The 20,261-nt window shown below is 42.4% G+C and overlaps 2 protein-coding genes across 3 annotated transcripts; one reads left to right on the forward strand and one right to left on the reverse strand.

Moving 5' to 3' along the window:
- The first annotated feature begins 3,827 nt into the window (after window positions 1-3,827).
- Window positions 3,828-7,357, forward strand: LOC120663892. Of its 2 annotated transcripts, none has more exons than XR_005670644.1 (10): window positions 3,828-4,119; window positions 4,206-4,308; window positions 4,400-4,527; window positions 4,625-4,706; window positions 4,813-4,945; window positions 5,049-5,203; window positions 5,360-5,848; window positions 5,952-6,024; window positions 6,130-7,174; window positions 7,266-7,357. XR_005670644.1 is itself a non-coding variant. In XM_039942834.1 (10 exons), exons 3-9 carry the CDS (start codon window positions 4,416-4,418, stop codon window positions 7,127-7,129), a joined length of 1,095 nt encoding a protein of 364 aa, XP_039798768.1. In that variant the 5' UTR covers window positions 3,828-4,119; window positions 4,206-4,308; window positions 4,400-4,415; the 3' UTR covers window positions 7,130-7,174; window positions 7,266-7,357. The 2 variants fall into 2 exon arrangements, 1 of the variants encoding a protein (XP_039798768.1); XM_039942834.1 differs by having other exon boundaries at window positions 7,079-7,174.
- A 665-nt stretch (window positions 7,358-8,022) lies between these two features.
- On the reverse strand, window positions 8,023-11,253 carry LOC120663894 (putative receptor protein kinase ZmPK1). The gene has a single exon (XM_039942835.1). It carries the CDS (start codon window positions 10,896-10,898, stop codon window positions 8,472-8,474), a length of 2,427 nt encoding a protein of 808 aa, XP_039798769.1. The 5' UTR covers window positions 10,899-11,253; the 3' UTR covers window positions 8,023-8,471.
- Window positions 11,254-20,261: the final 9,008 nt, after the last annotated feature.

Raw genomic sequence — 20,261 nt, forward strand, 5'->3', positions numbered from 1 at the left:
ATATATGGTTTCGATATTCATCGTCATTATCCTGCAGTTGAAAGATTACCAGTACATTTACCAGATGAGAACAATATTCTTTACCACATAAACGCTAACATGGCTCAAATTGCTTCAAATGACTTCTTGAAAAGAACTATGCTTACTGAATGGTTTGCAGCCAACAGAGCACATGAATCAGCAAGAACTTTAACCTATCTTGAATTCCCTTCAAAATGGCGTTGGGATTTACAAACAAGAACTTGGGAGCCTAGACAATCATCGAAAGGCAAAATAGGCAGACTTTATTATGTACATCCCTCCGTTGGTGAAAGATATTATCTTAGAATTCTACTTATGACTGTCAAAGGTGCACAAAGCTATGAAGATGTCAGAACATACAATGGAATAATTTATCCTACTTTTAGAGCAGCTTGCAATGCTAGAGGCCTACTTGGTAATGACCAGGAATGGTATCATGCTTTCGATGAAGCTGCAGCATGGGCCACATCAGCTCAACTTAGACAACTTTTTGTCACAATGCTTCTTTACTGTGAAGTTGCAGATGAATTTGCCTTCTTCGAAAAAGTTTGGAGGTTAATGGCAGATGATATTCAATACCAACTTAGAGAAAACATCAACAACAAATCATACACAATACCAGATTCCACACTAAGAGATTTCCTTCTTGATGATTTAACAACACTTTTCGCCCGTAACGGCGGAAACATTCGAGACCACAACATCCCTACAAGAAATAATCCATCTTCTTCTTTTCGGGGCAATCGTCTAATCCAAGAAGAGTTAAGTTATGATGCTGCTGATTTACTAATAAAATTTGAAGAAATGATGTCAAGTTTAAATGATGAACAGTCGTACGCTTTCAAAACAATTACATCTGCTGTTAATGAAAGCAGGCCTGCCTTCTACTTTGTATCTGGATATGGTGGGACTGGAAAAACTTATCTATGGAACACTATTGTTACTTATCTACGAGGTAATCAGAAAATAGTACTAACTGTTGCATCTTCTAGTGTTGCATCATTGCTTCTTCCTGGTGGCCGTACAGCCCACTCCAGATTCAAAATACCATGTGATTTAGATGATGACACTATATGTGATATCAAACGAGAAACTATGCTGGCAGAGCTTATTCAACAAACATCACTTATAATATGGGATGAAGTTCTTATGACACATAGAAGAGCTTTGGAAACACTTGATAGAACACTACGAGATCTATTATCTGTTACCAATCCTGAACTGCGTCACATTCCATTCGGTGGTAAAGTTGTTGTCCTAGGTGGTGATCCACGACAAATACTTCCAGTTATAGAAAATGGAACGAAAAACCAAATTATAGATGCTGCTATCATTAACTCTCCATTATGGTCTTCAATCACTATTCTTATATTACACAAAAATATGAGGCTACAAGCAACAAATTCAAATGCTGCATCACAAAAAGAATTATCTGATTTCAGTGAATGGGTACTATCTATTGGAGAAGGAAATGTGCCATCACAACTTTCAATTGATACTCCAGATGAAATGCTAGTGCCAATACCACAAGACTTTCTTATAAAAGATTACACTGAACCCATTCCTGCTATAGTTGATTCTGTGTATGCTGACCTAGCAAATCAATATAAAAATGTTGATTATTTAAAAACCAGAGCAATACTATGCCCGAAAAATGACACAGTTGATGAAATTAACACATATATAGTCTCCCTTCTTCCTGGGGAGATCAAGCAATATTTAAGTTGTGATAAAGTTGTCAAAGCACCGGACAGCCATGAATCATATGATATCTTATATCCAATTGAGCTCCTTAACTCATTAAATGGTTCTAACTTTCCAACTCATGAACTCAATCTAAAGGTGGGCGTTCCAATCATGCTTCTGCGCAATCTAAATCAATCGATTGGCTTATGCAATGGGACAAGACTAATAGTAACAACTCTGGGTGATATGGTTATACAAGCTACAATTATGAGCGGCTCATTCGTTGGCCATAGTGTTCTCATCCCAAGGATACAACTAACACTAAAAATCATAAATTACCATTTGTTCTTGAACGAAGGCAATTCCCAATAAGAGTATGTTATGCGATGACCATTAATAAAAGTCAAGGTCAGACATTAGCCACAGTTGGAATATATCTGAAAACGCCAGTTTTCACTCATGGACAGCTCTACGTAGCAATCTCCAGAGTTACATCTAAGAAAGGATTGAAAATTCTTATTGAAGATGATAATGGAAATTATTGTGACACAACCAAAAATATTGTCTACCGTGAAGTATTAGCGGCAATGAATTGCCAAACAAACTACTCAGCAATATGAATCCAAATTTATATATGTACTAACCTCCTTTTGACAGATTATTAACTAGGTAATTACACACATATCCATATATATGAACCTATTGCAGTTCATTTTCATTTCAAACTGTGTATGTACAGGAGACACAAAAACATATATACATGATACAATATCCAATCTATTCTCACAGTTACAATTTTCTCTCTCTTTTACAGATCAAGATGGTTTTCAGTCCACTCTCAAGTTTACAACCCAGAGACTGGCACAAGACAATCCATGTACGTGTTTGCAGAAAATGGGAATTCCATGGAAGCAATGAAAATGGTCCACTACAACACATTGATATGGTTCTTGTCGACAACCAAGTAAACCAACCACTCATCATGTTAGATGCATGCTTTTTTACCCCTTTAGAGTTATAGCAAATGCATACCTGCCTTGGTAATGTGGATTATTTATGCCAACACTGTTGGACCACATAATCTCAAGTGTTCCTGTTTTGTGTTATCTACCTATTTAAACTGTTGGCAACAAAACTTTGCATGCATTCCATCATGTATCAGTGTATTGCAGACCTGGCTTAGAATCTTGTAGTGTCAACAAGATCAAGAGCCTCCTCACAGCCTATTCGGCTGGGTACAAGTGGCTAGAGCAGCAGCTCCACCCCAGCCAGAACCACCCTGCCTATCCCCCGCTGCTCATCCATCAGTCAGCTCCAGCATCAACTTAAACCCAGCTATTTATGATGAGCCGAACAGGCTATTAGTCCTCACCCATATATCATTCAGTTAGATAACCCCTTATCCAAAACCCTAGCAACAAACAATTGACTGTTAATATAATCGATGAATATAGGATAAATGCATGTAATCAGCTGCACCATTATACATTCCATCATTCCAGATCACCTTCTAGTGCCTCCATTCATCTGAACTAGCTGATACCATGCTAAGCTATCCTCCATATGCTATTATGGTAATTAATCTATTTTTTTTAGGATGGAGTCATCATATACCTTTCTGGATGTGCAAATGCACTTCATTTAAGGAAAAAAAATTGTTACAGGCCATTTCCAATTATACTGTGTAACAAAATATTTGGTTTGTGTATTGTTCATTAAACAAAATCCTTCAGAAACCAAAACTAGAGCTTTACTTTTCTGTTATAAGAAAATTTCTTGAACTGTTCTTTGTTTCAAATTTCAGAAATCTGTAGGTGATTCTTCCTATTTGCAATAATTGAGCAACATAATTTGCTTTAAGCAAACTTTAACAAAATATGGACCTTTCAGATCCATTTTTTGTGACACATAGACACATTGTGATGCCAGAGTTGTCTTATGAGGATGTCCCTCTAAGATTCTGTTTGATATTATGGTGACACTTCCAAAACTATCTCTTTCTAGAAAAGATATTTGAAAATATGTATGTTTTCATGGATAGCTCATCATTACGAAGATGGAATAAGCAGAATAATAATAATCTTGAATTTCATACAACACCTAGAACTAATACCACTATATTTTTTTTGTGCTCACTTACAGGGAAATACCATGTACGCTGAGATACCTGCAAAAGAAGCAGACAAGCTAGGACCTATGATACAAGTGGACAGAACCTATGTTATAGCTCGCTTCAAAGTTTGCAATGCAAAAAAAAATTTCAAATCTATCCCAGGTCCCTATATGCTAGAATTCACCTGCCATACCAAAATTAGTGCAGCAACCGAGCAAATAACTGGGCCTAAGTATATCTACAACCTGACTCTTTTGAAAAACTCCCAGAATTCATCAATGACACCAAAAAATTCCATGGTTAGTGTCTATACTAAATTATACGCTCTACTTTATAAGATACATTTATATGCCAACTCTAATTTTGACTGATTTTCTATTGGCAGATATCCTTGGCATTATAACAGAAATCAATGAACCAGAGTGGATTCCCTTCTCCAATCAGCCTAATCCTTCCCTACGATGTGACATCAGGTTGACAGATGGATGGTAAGCAACTCATCGAACAAAAAATATGGCATTGTTAATTTCGTACATATTCCACATTAAAGAAAACAAAAAACTAACATATTGTCATCAGGGGCCAAGAGATAAAAATGGCAATTTGGGGTTCAAAAGCAACACAATTTAATCTCCCTGAAGATCCAAATATGGAAGACAGACCAGCTATAGTGCTATTCACAGGATGTCTAGTGAAATACTATCAAGGTATGTCATTCTCCAATCCTATAATATTTATTAAACATATTTGTCGACATAGTATTTGTATTACTAAATAACATTGCCAAAAATATTATCCCTGTAGAAAATTTTTATGTTAGTGGGTACTCTGCATGCCATTTGTATATCAATCCTGACATACCAGAAGCAGCAAGCCTACTAAACAGGTATAAAAAAATATATTACTTTCCCTGCACATATATATATATCAACTTATCACATTGTTCCATATTTACTTACTTCAAACTCTATCTGTACACTATACTGCTGTAGAACACATGGACAATCTTACAAGATTAAAAGATCCGGCATTCCAATTGCTGAACAAAGCCTACCAGAACCTCCACCTGTACCTGATTTTCTCACGCTACAGGAAATGGAAGCTATAGACCCATACGTGTTTCCGGTAATATATATTCTAATATACAATTCCAGCAAGAAATATTTACCTCCGAACTCCATTGTTTAAACTGAAAGTTAAATCTAATATCAACCAATTGCTTATGCAGGCAACTGGATGCCGATGCACTGTTACAATTGTCCGTTTAGTTGAAACACAAAATTGGTGGTACCCAGCTTGCAACTTATGCAAAAAGTCATGCTTACCAGAAGGTTCATCTTATAGGTGTCCAAAATGTAACATATTGGACATGTACACATACAAGTAAGTTTACACATGTCATTGCATGCTTTTTCATTCCAATTACAATTAATATTTCCTCTCCCTCTCGAACAGCAACATGTTATTACTTATTTTAATAGCTACTATATAGACACATACATATTTATTGGTACCACACTAAAATACAATTGCAATTAGATACAAGCTGCCATTTTTTGCTTCCGATGGAACTGAAGAATCAGAGATGATTGCCTTCGCTGCTGTTGCTCAATCCATAGTTGGCAAACTAGTTGAAACTTTGATGAGATCAATAAGAAATAGAGACAACATTCCTCCTGATATTGCTGCCATTGTATCCTCAAAATTCACCTTCTCTGTCGCAATGGCAGAATCTAGCTTCAGTAAACCAAAGAAATCCTACCAAATCAACAGCATATTGCACAATTATGGGAAACAACGTGCTCTACCATTCCACGGTCCAAATCAAGCTCAACTGTCAAATGAACATAACCAGTTATCTGCCCAGCCTAGTGCAAGTACTTCTCCATCATACATTCCTCCTGGTAGTTCACAAAATCCTCTCCATGAAACTCCAACCAAAATACTACCACTAGACCAGATCCTCCTGCAAACTCCACCAAAAAACATAGAGATTCCTAAAAACAGCAAAGGAGATGACAGTATCATGTAAGTTCAGAACTTTCTCCATATTTTCACACTTTATATATAAATTATATAAATTTTCTGTTATTGACAAGTTGCATTAATCTGAACATAAAACTTTAACCAGTGATCCTACACCATCAATCGAAGCAAAGTCAGCAAAGAAAAGACTGCACATTTCAGAAAGAGATGAAGAAAAGGTATGCATCTACATAATTGTATTAGAACAGCATCAAATTTTAGTTGTTCTAACACCTAAATTTGGCAACAAAAAAAATTTGATCCCTGTATTAATAATTTACTAGAATGGAGAAGAACCATATTCTGAAACAACTCTTGACCAAGAGATAGCTCAACAAACAAATCTTAACAGGCAAAGGTACTATATAATTTACAACTATATTAGTTCTTGCTTATATATTTTACAATTACTTCTATTCTTAGGATTAAATTTAATGTATGCATTTGACATACAAGGATAGCCACTAACAATTGTTAGTATCAAACTAGAGTGTCTATATACTTAACAAATGCACATACACAACCAGCCCTTATAAATATTAGAAAAAAAAGTAATGCCTCCTACTGACTATGCAAAAACAAACTCATATTGGTCTCAACCATACTAACTGGATCATATCTGCAAAATCTTTGACTTGCTAGATTCTACTTAATGCATGATCTATATTAGCACCATTAACATAGCTTATGATATGAAAATAATATGATTCAGACTTGGTTTTTTTTAGATCTATGACATATTAATATTGAGAGCTTGTAAATGACTTTATGTTTGCATACTATTGAGAGATCCTATGGTTTTAAGTTATTAAGAGCTCCTATATCATTGTTCTCAAAGAAGCTAACTGCATCTACAGATAATAAGATTCAAGGATCCATTCATGGTGACCACAGCTTTGGTTGCCCTGATTTCCATAGCTTATGTTTTATTATGTTACATAGTTGGTCCATTCGATATATAGATTGGTCATGCTATTACATCCTGAAAATTCCGACATTATTTAGAACATTCTAAATTTAAAACTCTGAAAAAAAAGGTTTTATGCAGTCAGTTTATTTTATGTGTTTAATTGATACGTCACCAACATATACATGATAAATTATATTAACCCTTTATCAATTAATAGTACGCAAACAAATCACCGATCAGCACTAAGAAGTAAAACTATAGTTATCAACATTCAGAATTTTGAATTTTATACTACTGACACATTCTACTCCATAAATCACCAGCAACGTGCAGCGAACAGCGGCATCACCTGCAGAAAAGATCAGTTCCTCTAGAAGCTCAAAGAGCCCTAAGAAATGACAAGATCAGCATTTAGTCAGGTATATTACTTTACACTAGCAAACTACACAATAACATACACAAGATTTCCTTCTTAATTTCTTGACTGATACCATAAATGCTTTATTTCAGCTTTCCCGGCCTTACCACCGGACACTACCTAGCAACCAAAACTCGACGAAGCAGTGGCAGCGCCAGAACTTTGATCTTGCCAATCAAAATTAGAAAATAGAGTATTTATATATAAACTAATGTTTGTCAAACCATCAGTATGGTAGTCGTATATCGTATATCTAACTATTTGCATAGCTGAACACATTGCATACACTAGCTGTAATGAGACATAATAATTTTATGTGTACATACTACATGCGCCTACTATTTAACTTAGATACGCACATTTCCATTACACAATTAAAATTAAGTTATAGACACACAACTATAGCGCGCCAAGGGGACGCTCGGACGCCGTCGCGTCACCCGCGGCTGCGGCACGGATCTGGGGGCGGGGTGGTGAAGAAGCCCCGACTCCGGATGGCGGCGGGGCAGTAGAGTGCGAATGGGTGATGCGAGGGCAACGTGGCTCGCGGGGCTCAGGCGCAGCCGCACAGGACGCGGCTGGGGACGGCGGGCGAAGCAAAGGTACCGTATCAGCCTGACGGACGCTGGCTGCGCTTTCGTCGGGCACCACGTGCCGCCGCCGCAGCAGCAGGAGACGGTGACCGCCAGTTTTCCTCCTTGTCTCCATCTATGGTAAGAACATTTACCTTCCATGTTTACCAGGACAATGGACGACCCAATATGCTCACAAATCAGCATACTGTATTCGATTTCTAACATTTGTCAGGAGCAGATCAGCATTTCAGGACCAACACCTGTAACAGCAAAGTCATCGAACTGAGACACTAGTATCTGTCTTAAAGGAAACTTAAATTACTGGTACAAGTCTGTGCTGGTAACAGACTACTAGATATCACCAAAGGAGAAAATGCAACTTCAAACTAGTTTGAGCCTTTGAGGAACACACCCTTTTCACAACTGTGAGAGCGAACAGCAGCTATTCAGATAAGAACGCACGCCTACCTGGCTTCATCCATGGCGGTACTAGTTTCGCCACTGGTTCCATGATTATCACTGACTTCTAATACATATCACATATTCATCTGACAAACCAAAAATACTCTGTACAGGTTACTTATTTTAGTGTAAAAGCCGGAAATATTGTCTAAGAAATATATTATACACAACTTATTATCAGCTTGATCAGCTGATATGGAGTTGGTCTATTGCTTCTATCTCTGTCCAAGCAGGAAATACACATATAGTCCATTCGGCCATTCAATCATCAGCTTCCAGGAGGGTCTTTGCTATATATTCCATGGTTGGTCTCTTGCTTCTGTCTTCCTCCAAGCAGGACACTGCCAATTTGATTAGTGTTCTTGCTTGCACGTAGTTGACTGGCTGGTCCAATTTCGAATCCACAAACTCATCAATCCACGATTCTTCTTCCCCTTCCAGTTTTTCAGAAAGCATCCTGACAAGCTTCCTAAGCATATTATGAACCTCCTCTGAACCTTCAACCAACTCTGAAACTCTGGTACCTGATAAAAGCTCAAGGAGCACAACTCCGTAGCTGTATACATCAACTTTTGCTGTGATGGGGAGACCAGATACCCATTCAGGAGCAATGTAACCTAATGTTCCTCTAACATGGGAAACGTTCTGGTTTGACTCACCTCTGTTTAGTAATTTTGCCAACCCAAAGTCAGTGATCTTAGGCTCCAAATTTTCATCTAACAGTATGTTCTCAGGTTTCACATCACAATGGATGACCCACTCTAAGCACTCATGGTGAAGATAGGCTAACCCTTTTGCAACGCCTAACGCGATATTAAACCGTCCCTTCCAATCCAAAAAGATGTTGTTTTTGTCATTGAACAAAATGTTAGCCAGTGATCCATTCTCAACATATTCAGAAACCAACAACCTATGAGATCCTTCTGAACAAAAGCCCCATATCCTCACAAGATTCATGTGATTGATCCTCCCAATTACACTTAGCTCAGCTTGAAACTCTTCCTTGCCTTGCTTTACATTTTCCAGCTTCTTCACAGCCACTTGCCTATCATCTTCAAGGGCACCTTTGTATACAGTCCCTGAGCCTCCCTTTCCTAGCTCAACTTTAAACTTTCGAGTTGCCTTGACAAGTTCTCGGTAACTATACCTTCGAAAATTACTAGTCATTACTTTGTAACCTTCCTCAGCTGCCCATAGTTCTGATGGCCTAAGCTCTCTTCTCAAAACAAAGAACCATGCAAACGAAATAAAGGAAACTTCAACAACAAAAAATGCAGCTATGAACCCATAGAAGTAAAACCACTTTGATTCTCCTCCACCAGTCTTGTGCACATCTGGAAATGGTTCTCTGATGCTTTTGTTCATCTGATCACAGTCCAGATGGCGTAGCACAGAATCAAACACAGTGGAATGTGGAATAACATCTGAAACACTCACACTTATTGGAAGCTTGAGATATATAGTCCTTACATCCTTTGTTGGGTAAGTTCTTCCACTGAAAAGATAAGCTTTTGGATAGCACGATCCTGTACCTTCCTTATATTGAAAGCCTTTACAGGTGCAGTCACTGATGCAAATATTCCTACAAGTATGAAAAGAAACTGACAGACGATGTTTCTGATCTGACCCCCAAAAATCCGTGTTTGGGAGTTTTACAAACTTCACAGATTTTTTGTCATAATGATCACATGTTATGTTAACGCTAGCCATACAACCTTCAGTCCAGTTACCTGGGTTTCTCATCACATAACCTGGTGGGCATGAACATGTAGGTTTAGGTGAGTAATGGCAGATTCCACTAGGACCACACAAACCATGAATATTGCAAGGTCGGGACATTGCTACCATTGAAACTGACCATGACCCATCTGAATCATTCAGGCTATACAGACGGAGATTACCATCGGGATCAAGAGTTAACCTTCTCTTGATGCTTGGCCCTTCATCAGAGGCTACAAGTGGTTGGCCATCTGCAAAATCGCTCGATGCAAGCATCCCACTCTCACTGAGGATTCCCAACCTTGTATTATTATACTGGTTTCGGCCAACCTCGTAGAGACTTTGATCAGGGTCTGGCCAGTATATATCCGAAACTTCAGGCACATGATATATAAGTGAAAGTGCTGATTGGTCACTGAATCGGAAGATATAGTTACCAGGACTATGCGATTGAGTTGTAGGGACTAGCTTTGTGGTATCAGTGATGTGTTGTGTTGGTAGGAAAGTGTCTGTTGGTGAATCAAAACTTTGCCAGACAATGTTACCTCTTGAGTCCTTGATGATGAGATTCCCAGTGTTCAAAAGATGAGCATGTTGAACATTTGTGAAGTTGCCATCAGCTTGCCACATGACTGTTCCATCATAATCTGTAAGGACCATGTTGCCATCCTTCTGCAAGGTTATAGCCGACCTCCTGGCATGTACAGGGCGGTCAGGGTTTGCGCTCCAGACAATGGTCCTGCTGGCTGCCTTTGAGTACCATATTGAAAATGTGAAGGCGTTGGTATAGACTTCATAGAAGCCAGAGGAGAAAGTGCCATCTGATGATTGCAAGATGTTGGTTTGGTAGGATTCAACCCTGAGAGATGAACCCGGTGATAGAGTGTCACGGGATGCAGCTTTTGGGAACAGAGCAAAGAAAGAGAGGATGGAAGCAGTAGCAAGGAGAGTTGCAAGAGGAGGAGCCATTGTTGCAGAGTTGGCTTTTGGACGATGAATGCACAGCTACTTTATATCTCGAGCGATACCTAATTTTTGTCTCAATCCTGAAAGCAAAAGACTATTCCTGGTCAAATTCAGAGTGCTATAGGGTCCAAATTGTTTCAGTTTTCCTTCTGCACACTGATGGTGACAATACAGCAATCTCTAACAGCTAGTACTAGACTGCTAGTCAACCTTTGCTGCTATCAGAGCTCAAGAAAAGTCCATGTGGAGAGTGACGCTTCTTTAATAGTTCAATCAAAACAAGGTACCAGGATTAAAGCTAGATACTAAGGTGGGTCCCCCTATTACTTTACAGCTAGGACATGGCGCTTCACGATGGCTGCTCTGCACTTGAACATTCAGATGAACTGACCGTGGTTGGCGTCGTTTACGAGTGACAAACTGAGGATAAGGTCAGCACGATGGCTTTCATGCAGTGATGTCGACATTTTTGGTGTGTAACTAACCAGAGAGAACAAATTGCAGGATGCAGTTATGGAGACAGTTGAATAATAATGCTGTGGATTTTGAAAGAGTGACCAAGTCTTGATACAACACTGGATTTTTCTGTGTCTATCACACGTATAGAAGGCAGGAGACATACTTGATGTTGACATGGGTATTCGTTGATGTTTCAGCAAACGGTCCAGTGGGTTCCTGGATTGCCAGCATCTATGAATCTATGGAAGCAGGACGTCAGTGTCCCATCAATTTTGTGCTAATTTTATTTTGTTCTGGAAGAACTGCAGTAGCCAATGGAACTTGAAGTAGTGAAAAGTCCGTGTTATTCTTTCTTTTTCTTAAGAAGAACATCGATTCAGAGTATTTCTCTTTGTAAGCTACTGGTTCAGATCTGCCAGATGGAATAGCTGTTGATGAAGACCAATTCTAAAGTTTTTGTATACGTACTACTCCATCGACATGTATGGTAGCATTTCAGAGTACTTATTGACCAATTGCGTCAGATATTCCGAAACCTATTTTCTTTTAAAGAATGTTTAGTGGGGTGACGCATCGACATGCCTGGTAGCATTTCCGCACCACATGACAGTATACTCTTGATGGTAGAGATAACTTTGTTCGTTTGGCTGGTAGTTGATGCTGATTTGTTACGAGAGAAAAATACTGTTGGCTTGTTGATGGCTGTCTGACTGGTGCTGATTTGGTATGAGAGAAAAATACTGTTGGTTGACAAGCCAAGCGAACAGAGTCGTCATCGTTATTATGAATGTGCACAACCGAGACGTCCTTTTCTTTCCGTAAATTACTTAATCATGGAGCAGTTGTTAGAGGCTGATGTGTGCTGTCATTAGTAAACTAATACTAGTAATACATTAGGAGAAGACCAATTTCTATATGTTAAAGCCCCGAGGGGCGGCGAGCGGCCAGACAGGCCACGTAGGCCGGAAAAATTTGTCCCTCCGATCGCAATCCGATGGTTATAGATGAAAGAGAATCTTACTATTTTAGAGTATTAAATAAAATCTATTTACAAAATTTTTTACATGGATGTGTTGTAAATCACGAGATGAATATAATAAACATACTTAATTCATGATTAACTCATAATTAGTGAACGGTTACTGTAGTATCACTGTATGGCTACGGATGAAAGAGAATCTTGCTATTTCAAAGTACTAAATAAAATCTATTTACAAAACCTTTTACATGGATGTGTTCTAAACCATGAGACGAATCTAATTAGCATACTTAATTCATGATTACCTCATAATTAGTGGACGGTTACTGTAGAATTACTGTCTGGCTACGGACGAAAGGGAATCTTGCTATTTCGGAGTACTAAATAAAATCTATTTACAAAACCTTTTTCACGGATGGGTTGTAAGTCATGAGACGAATCTAATGAGCATACTTAATTCATTTTAAAGGCCCGAGGGGCGGCGAGCGGCCAGACAGGCCACGTAGGCCGGAAAAATTTGTCCCTCCGATCGCAATCCGATGGTTACAGATGAAAGAGAATCTTACTATTTTAAAGTATTAAATAAAATCTATTTACAAAATCTTTTACATGGATGGGTTGTAAATCACGAAATGAATCTAATAAACATACTTAATTCATGATTAACTCATAATTAGTGAACGGTTACTGTAGTATCACTGTATGGCTACGGATGAAAGAGAATCTTGCTATTTCAAAGTACTAAATAAAATCTATTTACAAAACCTTTTACATGGATGGGTTCTAAACCATGAGACGAATCTAATTAGCATACTTAATTCATGATTACCTCATAATTAGTGGACGGTTACTGTAGAATTACTGTCTGGCTACGGATGAAAGGGAATCTTGCTATTTCGGAGTACTAAATAAAATCTATTTACAAAACCTTTTTCACGGATGGGTTGTAAGTCATGAGACGAATCTAATGAGCATACTTAATTCATGATTAACTCATAATTAGTGAACGGTTACTGTAGTATCACTGTTGCAAATTATAAATTAAGTAGGCTCATTAGATTCGTCTCGCAATTTACAATCTATCCGTGTAAAAAGTTTTATAAATAGATTTTATTTAGTATTCCATGTATGTGCTCAAATATTCGATGTGACGTTTTCGGGATAAAATTTTTAAATCTAATCACGGCCCTAATTTCTATATGTCAATGCCCCGAAGGTCGGCGCAAGGGCAGACCGGCCACATCAGTAAAAAAGATTCCCACCATTCGATCCTAAATTGACAGTGCAAGTGATTGGCCGTGCCATCGTTATCTCTGAGGCCTTGAGACACGAATGGTCCACGCGTCGGCTCTCCATTCGGTCACTGCAAAATATCTGAATCTAGAACTCTCGACCGATAATTTTGGTGGCCTCCGAATGGGTGTGTGCTCTACTGCAACGACGGCAGTGAAACTAGGCCGGAGAGCCACGCGGCGAGTTTGGGCGGGCCGCCGGACACGTCTTCGACGGGTGCGGCGAGTTCATGCCGTCACCGGCGGGCGACCCGGCCTTGCTCCGGTACGCCGCGGTGCCGCAGGTCGGGCGTGATAGCCGCGCATTGCATAGTGAGGAGATGCTCGAGGACCGCTCCCGACCGCCTTCGACGGCGAGATTGAGACGTCGGATTTCAGCTACTTTTTTTTGCTTTTTTTGCTTCAAAAATAAATATCATATTTCTATCTATGTATATCTATTTGTCTATACATCTACTACAAATTTCTATATAAACTTATATTGCCAAATAAAATCAAATAAATAAATTACGCGCGCCAAGACGTGCGCAAGGCACTCATAATCAATGAAACCAGCCAACACAACATGGACCGTGTACAGCATGTGAACGCCCTTGACCACTGCCCTGCTTCAAGTCAAGGTACTCAGTGGCACAGAACAAACTGTCCGGTCTCGGTCTTAATAACTGAACAGGGAAGCTAGCTCGTGTCACGTGGGCCTTGTTTGATTTCTGTTCTAGATTCCTAGAACATAGGAGTCGAGAAAGAAATTTTATATGCATGAAGTATTAAATAAAGTCTACTTGTAAAATCTCTTCAGAGACGGGTGTTATTTTTCGCGATAAATCTAATAACGGTAATAAATTGATGATTGGCTACAGTGATACTACAGTAATCATTCTCTAATTATATGGTCAAAGATCTCGTTAAGTTTCCAACACAAGAGTTCGAAGTTAGTTTTGACAATTATTTTTATTTAATAGAGCAATTAGGGGTCAAAGTGTCTTTCTCAACATTGGGCCTTCGGTGTCGAGGTAGTACATTTGGCAGCTGAGACAGTGAATGAAATAATGAATGCAGCCAGCCGATAAATGTGGATGACAGTACTGATGAGACTGCAGAGTGCATGGCGTGTGAACGCCCTGGACCAGACTCCGTCAGGGCAATGAGTGGCGTCCTCCATTTTGTTGTAAGGGTCTAGTTTCCACCGGTAAACGAAAAAATCATAAACACATTAAAGTGAAAAGGAATCTTACTAATTTGAAGTACTAAATAAAGTCTATTTACAAAACTTTTTGCATGGTTGGGTTGTAAATCGCGAGACGAATCTAATGAGTCTACTTAATCTATGATTTGCAACAGTAATGCTACAGTAACCAATTGTTAAATATTGATTAATTATAAATTAATTAGCATCATTAGATTCGTCTTGCGATTTACAACCCATCCATACAAAAAGTTTTATAAATAGACTTCATTTACTATTTCAAAATGGAAAGATTCCGACGTAAATTTTTTTTTCGTTTACAGACCTCACAAACTAAACACGGCCTAAAGTGAAAAGTGGAAGAGACAATGATGTAATGTTGATTGATTGATGTAAAGGGGACCGTACATATTTATACTCTACCAACAGACAGGAAGTGGCCCTTTCGGGGCAAATGGCCCCTTCGACAGTTCCCTTGTGAATTTATCCACTAATTACTTAATTAAATAAACAATTACATATTGATCACTAGTTATGTGTGAGGACTGAGGGCTCGAGGCTCATGTGGGAGCAGGGTAATGGATATTAGGTGGTGATTTTTGAAGGGAAGGAGCACGTGGCATTGGCAACTACTAACTTTTTATTTGGATTAAAATATGTCAAAGAGTGTCAGAGTGTACAACTCTGCTTTGAAACGTGCAACCAATGCCGACTTTTTTATATGTTAAAGCCCCGAGGGCGGTGAGCGGCCAGACAGGCCACGTAGCCCGGGCCCTCCGATGGCGATCTTATAGCTATGGACGAAAAACAATCTTACTATTTCAAAGTACTAAATAAAATTTATTTATAAAATTTTTTACATACATGGATTGTAAATCACGAGATGAATCTAATAAGTATATTTAATTCATAATTAGTGAATGGTTACTGTAGTATCACTGTATGGCTACGGATGAAAGAAAATCTTGCTATTTCGAAGTATTAAATAAAATCTATTTACAGAACCTTTTACATGGATGAGTTCTAAACCATGAGACGAATCTAATAAGCATATTTAATTCATGATTACCTCATAATTAGTGGGCGGTTACTGTAGAATTACTGTCTGGCTATGGATGAAAGAGAATCTTACTATTTCGGAGTACTAAATAAAATCTATTTACAAAACCTTTTTCACGGATGGGTTGTAAGTCACGAAACGAATCTAATGAGCATACTTAATTCATGATTAACTCATAATTAGTGAACGGTTACTATAGTATCACTGTTGCAAATCATAAATTAAGTAGGTTTATTAGATTCGTCTCGCGATTTACAACCTATCATATCCGTGTAAAAAGTTTTATAAATAGATTTTATTTAGTATTCCATGCATGTGCTCAAATATTCGATGTGACGTTTTCGGGATAAAATTTTTAAATTTAATCACGGCCCTAATTTCTATATGTCAATGCCCCGAAGGTCGGCGCAAGGGCAGACCGGCCACATTAGTAAAAAAGATTCCCACCATTCGATCCTAAATTGACAGTGCAAGTGACTGGCCGTGCCATCGTTATCTCTGAGGCCTTGAGACACGAATGGTCCACGCGTCAGGTCTCCATTCGGTCACTGCAAAATATCTGAATCTAGAACTCTCGACCGGTAATTTTGATGGCCTCCGAATGGGTGTATGCTCTACTGCAACGATGGTAGTGAAACTAGGCCGGAGAGCCACGCTGTGAGTTTGGGCGGGCCGCCGGACACGTCCTCGACGGGTGCGGCGAATTCATGCCATCACCGGCGGGCGACCCGGCCTCGCCCCGGTACGCCGCGGTGCCGCAGGTCGGGCATAATAGCCGCGCATTGCATAGTGAGGAGATGTCCGAGGACCACTCCCGACCGTCTTCGATGGCGAGATTGAGACGTCGGATTTCAGCTACTATTTTTTTTGCTTTTTTTGTTTCAAAAATAAGTATCATATTTCTATTTATGTATATCTATTTGTTTATACATCTACTACAAACCTCTATATAAACTTATATTGCCAAACAAAAACAAGTAAATAAATTACAAGGCGCGAAAGGCACTCGTGGTATGGTAAGGTTCTCGACGCTGTCTGAAGACAGGCAGCACCGCAGCACAGCGAGTGGCGTGTTCGACTAGACACTGGAAACGGACATCTCACGGCCCAATAAGACATTCAGGCCTAGACACCTCTTCCCCATTCTCATCCAATTCCAACGCCACCGAGCAAACCCCTCCACCCTGCGGCCCACCCCACCTCCAACTCAAAGGAATGATCTGCAGATATGTGCTGTTCAAAAACCAAAATCTTCTCTTCTAAAAAAAAAAACGATCTTCTACGGATATAAACAGCAGGACCACTGAAATGTCCTCTTGCAACTCATGAGCGCCCATTACTTCACTTGCCCATTATTACATTTGAATTGATAGAAAATCTATACTTATATATTTCCAAAAACACGTAATGTTTCAACCTTAATTTTTAGTCTTGTTTGTGACTGACAGGTAAATCTATACCTATATATATTCCTAAAGCACGTAATATTTCAACCTAAATTTTTAGTTTTGTCTGTCATCAACAGATAAGTCTTAATTAGTCCATCTCGTATGAGTCGAATCAGCCTTCGTCCATAACTCGATTAAATAGATTCCTACAAATTAACGTACAGGCAACTATACGTATCCAATATTTATAGCTGTCAGTAAAATATTCCAGGAACTATTGTTGATTTATCTTCCTCGTTACAGGAATCCACTTGATCAATCCTTCGAGACCATGTAAGTGGAGCTTAAACTAAACACACTCGGCCCTGATTGAACCGTCAAATACCCCCACGATCACCTATATTCCATTGAACATTTGCAGCCACTGAAAATGGCTTCTTCCAACTGCTAACTGAAATTCTCCTAAAAAATGCTAATCAAAACAAATCAAGCTCTAAAAATCCAACTAAAAACCAGGAGCATCAACCCCAGACATTATTGGGTTTTAGACATGCAGTACAAGAGTAGAAGTCACATAGCCTTAAGCCCCTTCAACCAAGAGACAACAGCACCAGCGCGTGTGCAGCTAAAAACTCGTGCTGAGTGAGCCCAACTCCGAACCGCAACGGGGCCGCTGCCACGGGCGGTGCAGGGCCGTAATCATTCTTGGCGCCGCCGGCGTCCGGCGGTGGCGGTGGCGCGGCCTCCTTGCCCGCCGCCTTTGCTTCACCGCCGGCGGTGTCCGACGACGACGATTGCGCGCCCGCCGCCTCTGTCGGTGCCGCACAGCTGGCCTCTTTCTCCTCCGTCTTCGTACCATCAGCATCGCCCGGCGCCGCGCCAGTCCCCTTCTTCTCCATCACGCCCTCCGACGATGAGCGTGCGGCCGCCTCCGTCGGTGCGCCGCCGGCCTCTTTCTCCTCTGTCTTCGTGCCATCAGCGCCCGGCGACAAAGGCGCGGCCGCCACCTCGCTCGGCGCACCGCCAGCCTGCTCCGCGTCGCCCGCCTTTGCGCCACCACCACCGTCTGGCCCCGACGGGGAAGGCGCGCCCGCCGCATCGCCCTGCACGCCGGCGCCGTCCTGCCCCTTCTCGTCCGCACCACCAGCAACGTCCTCCATAGCAGCGTCGTCGCCCCCCGTGCCCCCGTCCGGCTCCGGCGATGAAGTAGCCTCCGGCGTGGAGGCATTGCCCGCGAGCCTGGGCCTGGTCCTCCGTTCCTCCTCGTCGAAGGCGGCGTCGGCGTGCGCAGCTTCACCCTTGCGGTAGTGCATGATGACCATCCCGACCTTCCCTTCCGGCGTGCGGAACAGCCACAGGTCGAGCATGACGTCCTTGGGCGCCCTGCCGGCCTTGCTGGTGCGCCCGACGACGAGGTCGTTCTCCCGCAGGAACTTGCCCCAGTTCTTGGTGAGCCGGTAGCTCCGGTTGCTCCCCAGGTAGCCGATCCTGATCTCGCGCTCCGCGCCGTGGCGGTCGTAGGCCGTCACCTCCAGCCCCTCGCCCTCCTCCACCGCCTCCTTCTCCGCCTCCGTCAGGAACGCGCAGATCGGGTAGTCGCCGTCCTCGGCGCGCCAGCTCTTGGACGACATCTGCAGGCGCGATTGGTGGGTGTTCCTGTCGCACCCGGACAACATCCTGCCGTAGACGCGCTTGGGCTGGGGTGCGGTGGCGCCGATGCCGAGGCTCCGGAGGGCGGCGCGGAGCTCGTCGCTGACGACGGCGCCCATCTTGTCGAACGAGTAGTCGGGGTCGGAGCCGGCCGTCGAGGTGGACTGCCCGTGCCTCCCCGTGCCGTACCAGAACGGGGGGCCGCCGGCGCCGCGGTCCTTGCGTTTCTTGGATTTCGACCCGCGCCGCGGCGTGATCTTGGAGCGGCGGGCCGCGGCGGAGCCCCCGTGGGACCGGATGGCGTCGCCCATGAGCTTGCCGGCAGGCCGGGGCGAGGCCGGTGCGTCGTCGTCGTCGTAGGCGCTCCCCCGAGGCGGGCTCTCCTCCAGCGCCGCCATCTTTCCCTTGCGGATCCGCTCCTTCTTGGCCCACTCGTCTCCTCGCTCCCTACTGCTGCTCGCCGACGCCGACGCAGCGACTGCCTCTTCTTTCCCTGACGGCGTTGGTGCCGCGCCGCCGAACAAGGCGCGGCGGGCGAGGGCGCCGCCGCCGCCATTCTTGGCGTCCTCCGCGGGAAGCAGCCGGCGCCGCTCCTCCGCCGGCGCGCTGGAGCCGGCGCGGCCAGGACCGTCGCCGGCCCCAAGCTCCTTCTTGCGCGGCCCCGCCGCGGGCCCCGGCGAGGCGCTCCTCGGCCGCCACGGGACGTTCTTGAACGCCGCGGCCGCCGGCGTCTTGTCGCCGCCGCCGCCGGCCATGTCTTGCCCCGAACTCGTACGGTTCGTTTCCGTGTCGATCAAGGCGAGGGAGGGAGGGAGAGGGAGAGTTAGCCGTGCTCCGGGGGGGGGGGGGGGGGGGGGGGGGGGGGGGTGGCAACGGACATGCAATATATACGGGAGGTCTCCGGGGATCGGAGGAGGGGGGAGACGGGAAGGATTCGGCCGGGGCCCCGGGGAGTCGTTGGAGTCGTGCTGGGTGCGGACAGGGCTGCTGCCGGTGGGGTTCGGGTCAGTGCGGGACTTTCCCTTTCCGGGGCCTAACCGTACCGAGAGCAACAGGGGCACCTCGGGGCCTTCCATTTCTGTCCGCCCGGAATAATCGCGCTAGCTCTGTTCATCGTCGGCCGGCCTCCTCACCCCATGGCCTCTGGGCTCTGGCCTCTGCTCTCTATCTCTGATACCTCTCTGCTCCAACGTATTGATGTCTACTGTAATCTTATTTTTAAGAAAGTAAAATTTATCATGTTTAATAAATAACTAGTCAAATTATGAGTATCTTTATTAGTGTTCATTCGAAGTGCTTCTAAGATAAAGTTGACTTCGTAGTAATTAAAAATAGACCGTTACAAGATAAAA

The sequence above is a fragment of the Panicum virgatum genome, chromosome 3N (genome assembly GCF_016808335.1).
Source record: "Panicum virgatum strain AP13 chromosome 3N, P.virgatum_v5, whole genome shotgun sequence".
NCBI lineage: Eukaryota > Viridiplantae > Streptophyta > Magnoliopsida > Poales > Poaceae > Panicum > Panicum virgatum.